The 7,246-nt window shown below is 32.4% G+C and overlaps 1 protein-coding gene across 3 annotated transcripts; it reads right to left on the bottom strand.

Annotated features, from left to right (window-relative positions):
- Nucleotides 1–366: 366 nt before the first annotated feature.
- Nucleotides 367–4,593, bottom strand: LOC137821664 (bZIP transcription factor 18-like). Of its 3 annotated transcripts, none has more exons than XR_011082857.1 (5): nt 3,744–4,593; nt 3,506–3,638; nt 1,651–1,735; nt 978–1,432; nt 367–892 (listed from the first exon to the last, which is right to left on the bottom strand). XR_011082857.1 is itself a non-coding variant. In XM_068626365.1 (4 exons), the coding sequence occupies exons 1-4, from the start codon at nt 4,034–4,036 to the stop codon at nt 1,077–1,079; spliced, it is 867 nt and encodes a 288-aa protein (XP_068482466.1). In that variant the 5' UTR covers nt 4,037–4,298; the 3' UTR covers nt 560–1,076. The 3 variants fall into 3 exon arrangements, 1 of the variants encoding a protein (XP_068482466.1); XR_011082858.1 differs by having other exon boundaries at nt 367–605; nt 3,744–4,320; XM_068626365.1 differs by having other exon boundaries at nt 560–1,432; nt 3,744–4,298.
- Nucleotides 4,594–7,246: the final 2,653 nt, after the last annotated feature.

A 7,246-nucleotide genomic window follows, 5' to 3' on the forward strand; every position in this document is an offset into this window, starting at 1 on the left:
TTATTCAACCACTTATTATTAACTTCTTTTTTAGCATACAACATATATAATCTGATAATTTAACATTAATTTAAAATTTTACCAGACATTTTATTGCTATTCCATCACTCAATGTGATGCAACTTCTAAGATATTTATTTTTAACAACCAATAGTTCAACTAAGATCAAAGTAATGAACTAATCAGTATTTCCCCCGATTCTGTTATCAGTCTAATTTTGAGAATGTTTATGATTTTAACTCTATACAACTCTTTCTGCAATTATCAGCAAACGTGCCACATAAAAAATGTCTCAGAAGGGGAAATTTGAATGAAAAATGAACGAATACAACAGAGAAGATAAAAGATAAAAGGGATCATCAGCGATAACAAAAAGAAGGTACTTGCCATTTATTTCGTGCCTAACACAATACCAAACTAGAAAAGTATGTGGAAACTTGAGGCGCTCATTCAAATGGCTTTTTCAAAGTTGTCAGTAGAGTAATCCAACAAAACATGTCTAACTTCTGTTTCCACAAAAAATATAAACAAGATGGTCCATCCAGGGCATACCATGTCCTTATGTTTGAATAGTCCCAATTAAAATTTATGACAAATGGTTCTTTCTGCAACATGGTAGAAAATGAAAACTGTCACAAACACCTAATCTCTGCTCAGCGCAAAAACGCGTACACAGACTCAGAAGTTTGTTGCAGGGAAGGTGCAAGTAAATACAAATTTTCCCAGTAACAAAATAATGTAAAAAAAAAAGACTAGAATGAATCATATAACTTCAAAAAAAATCTCAATTTTGATCTCCATAAATTGAGCCTAATTGGAATGGGGGGAGCCAACACTGATATTTGTTGTTTTAACTTACTTTAGGAAAACAATTACTTTTGTCGTTCTAAAACTGAAAAACAAAAGGGTGATTTAAGATAAACTAATCCAAACACAGCATTAATCAAATAAAGAATTAAATAGAAAAAAAATAATACCTTTAGATCTCACTCCAGCCAGTCTATGACCACTCCAATAAAAAGGCTGGTGACATGTTGGTCAGTCAATTTTGAACCAAAAGGCATTTTTTATTTTTATTAACAGAAATTGGAGGGATAATCTGGCATCAGAACATGAGGAACCCCGTTGCCTATGTCCAGCCCCTGAAACTGCCCGATAGATTCATTCGACAACATTTCGGACATATCATAGGGAATGTCTAGATCAAACAGAGGCTCATGGGAAGTAGACACATTAGATGAGAGTGAATGCATCTGCGGCATTTGCATGGCCTGAACTGCACTCTGGCCATGTTGTGACTGATGTGAGAAGAACGGTCCTTGAGAATATGTAAGTTGATGCATTCCCAAGCCATAGTTATCAGCAGGCATTGCCATATCTCCAGTTGCAACCCTCAGCCTATCAACTTCTTTCTTCAGTGCTTCATTTAGAGCTGTACATTTTACAATTTTTTGAGGCAGGGGGTTTGAAGTCGTGAATGAGTTGTAAATAGCAATATATTAGCTGAAAGTTTAACGTAACAGAAACACTACTACTAGTGGGATATCACACATAACCAATATATATGCCATACATTTCAAATATAAACGTGAACAGTGACTAGCGAATAGCAAGTGGAAACAGGATAGCTTTTCTATGGCAGAAACGTACCATCACACAACTTAGCTTGTTGTTCCATGGCTTGTAACCTAAGCTTCAACTCCGTATTTTCAGAACTCAGACCAGTTGTATCTCTCTGAAAAAGATGTGTAAGAAAGAACTAGTCTGAGGTAGCATTTTATACATGAAAGCCCCTTGCATATATTTGAATTTAATGAATTTGAAGCAAAGTGCAATAAAGTACACAAGCAAATTAATAACGAAGAAAAATAAGTTAGCTTCATGCCTGGCATTAAGAAGCAGCTTATTCAAAATTAAAGCAAGCAAATAAAGCAAATCCTACAGGAATTGGATCCTATCATATTACAAGACCATCATGTCACACAGACAATGAATCAGAATAGACATCTAAAACCCTGTCTTTCATGAAAAATAAAAATAAAAGTATCATATATATTTAAGAAATATTAGCAACACTCCTTTTACCCATGTAAAATTTCTCCCAAAAAGTAATGTAAAAAAGAGAGCATAAAAGAATGTGTTGCTAGCATTCCTCAAATATACACGTATATGACAATGCTTGGTGATCATTATTACAACCGAACATAATACCTTGCATATGTGTGAGGTAATCAAGATCATTAGCAGCTTTTAAACTAGACATAATCTCGTTCATACAAATTATTCATTTTACATCTATAAACAATCTCAACTATATTTAATCAAATCTAAATTGTCCAGATGCAAACTGCACCACATGCAGTTTGTTTGGAGTGAAAGCAATCGAATCACTGCATGAGGCGATAAAACTGGGTGTGACTAGCTAGCTACTGTGTAGATGAGAATGTGAGTGATGTGTCATGTATGTAACTAAATGTGGGATACTGGAATAATAAATAACACGAGAAGAATGATAAATACACTCTTTTCAACATTTAATGGATCCCGCATGAATTTCACTCAAGTGCATGGGAGAAAGCGTCACAAGCATTTCTCATGACACAGTTATTAATAATCATATGCATTGATTCTCCCTCCCCGGCTTTAAAGAAAGGGAGTCTAATGTTTAAAGCACTACATGTTGACTATGTGATATACGAGTTCCTGTGGATAAAACACTTCGCATGAAGATATGTTAGAGTTACTTCTACGCATAATCACATTCATATCTTAAAATACAATAAACTCTGGCTGCAAAACACAAGGACAACCGCAAAGAAGATGTATTACCAGAAACAACAAAGGGGAGGTTTTGAAAAACTTATGGAAAGCTTATTTGAGCTTATGAAAATAGTTTGAGTATCATAGCTTCTTTTTAACTAATTTCAGTAAGCTTATCAAAATAAGATTTTATCTTTTTTGAAATGTACATTTTAGGTGAATATAGGTATTTCCAACAGGAAACGAAGGACTAATTTTTTGAAACACTGATTCATTTAAAGTTCTGATATCTCTCAATAGATGTTTCCATACACACATACTTAAAGATCAACTCATTGACGATGTACTTAAAAGACAATGCCATGTACCTGCCAACTATGTCACGTTAGGTTGGTCGGTCAAATAGATGGCATAAGCTCTCATCCGATAAAATCTTATCGAATAAAGTTTAATTTATATGCCCGATAAGTGTATTGTTTTTTCAATAAGCAACCAAAAAGAAAACTCAGGTATTGTCACGTCATGCTAATGAATAAGATGATGTGACCATACAGTGCATTCCTACACAAAATTGTATACTTAACAATAGCAAATATGAACGAAACTGTATCGAAAAAGCATTTTAACTGAGTTGTATCACCAAACAAACACACCCTAAATTCGTCATAATGCAGGTAACAAGGTTTATTCAACGTGGTTACTTACAAATGAAGCAATGCAGATTTAAAATTTGAGCAAGAGGAACCTGGAAAAGACTTAATTGAGCAGAGAGAGTGGTTGCTTCCGTTTGAAGGGATTGAAATTTCCTTTCAAGCTCCGACACGTAACAAGCTTTCCTCTCTTTAGAGCGCGCCGCGGATTGACGGTTAGCGAGAATCCTGCATCACATGCACCATTCCCTTCAGTCGCAACGCAAGAAAGTGACAATTGAAACTACGAATTGAAATCGCAACGATATCACAATGTGAAGGAGAGAAAGGAACCTCTTGGCACGTTTGGGATCAACGGTCCAGAGTTCGGCGAGCTTATCGGGGGACAGGGCCTTCTTGGCCTCAATGCCTTCGAGCAGCGAGGAGGAAGAGGTATCGGCGGAATTACTTCTCCGGTGACCCGAGCGGGCGGTCTCGTGCGGCGGAGATTCGGGTTTGGGTCCAAATTGGTTGGGCGGGGTGGGATCTTGGAAATGCGGAGGAGAGAGATCGACCTCGAGGTCGAAGTCGTCGGTGATCCGGAAATGCATCTCCGATTGGGTTCGACGGTGGTGAGCGAACGACATCGTTTTAGGGGGAGGGGTTGATAGTGACCGGGTTGTCGGTATGTTCGGATCCGATGGGTATGAACCGGTCACTGCTCCGTTTCCCTCCCCTTTGGGCTCTCACTGGCGCGGTCTCTGCCTATGAAGGGGACTCCGAACGTCGTCGTTTCGTCTTCTTTTTCTTCTTAATTGCAATGAATCAGAAAATGCCCCCGTCATGCTCTTCTTTCATTTTGTTTATTTCACCTATTTTTTCTTCTCCCGCTGTTATCGTTTCTCCCTCATACCTTCCATTAACCATGCTCGCAAGAAATTAATTAATTAATTAATTAAATAAATAAGTTTTTCTGTAATTATTTCACTTTTTTATTTTTAATCTCTCACAATATTTTCTAATCTCTCACAATATTTTTAGTCGTTTATATTAATAGTGGTGCCTCGAGTGTGTAAATTATGTTGTCACGACATGCTTCATATTTATGAATGTTAGGTTGATCAATGTTGACATTTGAGAAAGAGGAAATGATTAAGCAATGATATACCTTGAAGAAGATGAATAAAGAATAAAACTTCATTTCTGATCATACAAAGTAAGCTGCATATTCAAATAAGCCTAAGGTTAAGCAATGAAGTGTGAAAGTCTTGAATACAACTTTTCTAAGACAGCGTATAATTTTCTTACGTAAATCATGTAGACAAACTATTTGATACTAAACTTGTGCTACAAGGTATTCTTAATCATTTATATATTCCTTACCAATCACACTTTATACGCACAATAAGTATCATATTCTAAACAAATATTAGATTGATAATTAATATCTATTTTGAATTTATGTATAAGAATTAATTAGGCGTTCTCTAATTAATTCGTGTTTTTTTTTTATCAGTGTCTATTTTTAATATAATGTTTTTGAAGGATATATCAAATTCAAGATTCCTTAAATATACATTATTTGTTTTTTTTTAAATTAAATATCTTAAGTATTAAGTAGGTTAGTATTAGAGTGTCATATAATAAACAATTTGGAGAATATAAGTGTAGGTACTATATAATGTAACAAATGATAAATAATATTGAAAGAGGTTGAAATTAGATAACTAGATTTAACTAATTCATTATAAAATAAATTGTGTTTAGTTAATGAACTAATTTTAAGTTATTATGTGTTGCAATGTTTCATGGATGTACAATTGTTCGATTCCAAATTCATTGATTATGCTAGATCAATATAAACAACCTCTTTTATCAATTTTACAACCAATCAAGATAGATGGTATTATAATAGTTTGTAAACTTTGTTTTTTTCTTTTAATTTTAGTTTCACTTATGATTTTTATGTTTTAAAATTTTTACATTTGAAATACTTATTTATAATTTTTTTTTATATACTTAATTTCAATTTTATTTTTTTTAATTGATATATGTTTTTATACCATATCCTTGAATTAGATGGTAGTTTAACAACTGAGAAAAATAATATAAATAAATGAAATGTTCTAAAAAAAATAATTTCAACAACATATATACAAAACAAAATATTTATATGAAGAAGACAGTTTTAACTACAAATCATCATCTAATTTGTATTTGTAATAAAAAAAAACGTATGAACCTTCATACAACATACAAGGATGACTTTGTTTAAATTTTTCGACATATAAGTTACATATGGTGGCAATTTTTAATAACTATTGTCGTGTGTATATATATATATATATATATATATATATATACATACATACATGAAAATTTTGAAAAAAATCGTCGTTGAAATGAACACATATGATGATGATCTAAACTTTCATTAAAAATATATATTTTTTCAACAATAGTTATAAAATCATTGACAAAATGTGATTAGAATTACCTTTAAATTGGCCTTTTCTAATAGTGTAAATGTACCAATAAAACATTATACAATAAAATCGTAAAATTGATCCAACCCAAATTGCACAAAGGGGTTTAATTTTAAATTTTTTTATGTTGAAACTAAACTAATTTGAAATGCATATAATTTTATGTTTTATTCAAATATATTTTTAACAATAAGGAACTGAAATAAATCGCACTATGAACACCCCTATCTATTGATGTACAGTCTCTCAAGCGAGAGCAAAGATACTATCAAATGTGGTAAAATACCTATAAATAGTGTTGCATTTATATCTTTCAACCAAAAAGTTCTAAATAACCACAAATCCTACTTTAATAATGTTTTGATACATATTTCATCTCATCCTTCATCTGGCTACCCTTGTAATCCATTGTATATTATTAGTTGGACATATGTTTTTATTCACCTTCTTGACTATACTTATCATCAATTAACTTTGTAATTAAGACCTCATAATATAACTTAGAAAATAACATACGTTGACATGAATTCTAACAATTCTCGTATGCCTATCTAACACCATAACCCTCTTCATTGATACATCTCTACATAACATCCAAATCCAAAGTTAAATTGTGTAAAATTATATAATAAGTATCCAAACAACACTCCTCAAATATCACCTAGCAAACGAGAAGCCAAAGACAATTTTCATCCTATACCAACTACTCTATTTTCTTTATTAAACTGTAATAGAGTTAAGTACATAATCTTCTTTCATAAAAGGAGTAATCTAAAAAACTATATAAAAAATGGTTAAAAATCCATGTATGAGTTGAAAGTCTCACATTAAGTAGAAATGAGAAAGATGAGTGACATATAAAGAGAAAAGATTCGCAAACAGATAACCTTAAGGTTTTGGGTTGAAGGTAGTAGCGTGCTAGCTTATATGACAACTCATAACTCGTTTATGTTAAATCTTCCAATTTTATCCCCTATGAAAGTTTTCTAATAGTGATATCAGAGTTGATGATTTTGTCTTGGTGACTGGTGACTGGTTTAGACAAAGGTGATCATGTCTTTGGTTGTACAAATCCAACAACAGTTAAGGTAAGGAGAAATATGTTTACATAAATGTTGAGACAAAGTATGTCTCGAGATAAAATCAACTCATATTTGAGGTGAAAATTATTAGAATTCAAGTATAAGTTGAAATTCTCACATTGTGTAGAAATAATAAAGTTGAGTGACATAAAGAAAAAAATTCAATAAACACATCTTTAAAGTTTTAGATTTAATGTGGTATCATATTAACTTATAGTTCATTGATGTTAAATCTTCCCATTTATCTCCTATGAAAATCCTAGCAAAAACAATTGTGTGTATTAAGCAA

This window comes from Phaseolus vulgaris, chromosome 9, assembly GCF_000499845.2.
Source record: "Phaseolus vulgaris cultivar G19833 chromosome 9, P. vulgaris v2.0, whole genome shotgun sequence".
NCBI lineage: Eukaryota > Viridiplantae > Streptophyta > Magnoliopsida > Fabales > Fabaceae > Phaseolus > Phaseolus vulgaris.

Excerpts from the sequence above, each read along its gene's own strand:
- LOC137821664 (XM_068626365.1), bottom strand. The coding sequence starts at position 4,036 with ATGTCGTTCGCTCACCACCGTCGAACCCAATCGGAGATGCATTTCCGG. Across the intron at positions 3,639-3,743 it reads GATCCCAAACGTGCCAAGAG|GATTCTCGCTAACCGTCAAT; the intron begins GTTCCTTTCTCT and ends CATGTGATGCAG. Across the intron at positions 1,736-3,505 it reads CTCAATTAAGTCTTTTCCAG|AGAGATACAACTGGTCTGAG; the intron begins GTTCCTCTTGCT and ends CATCTTTTTCAG.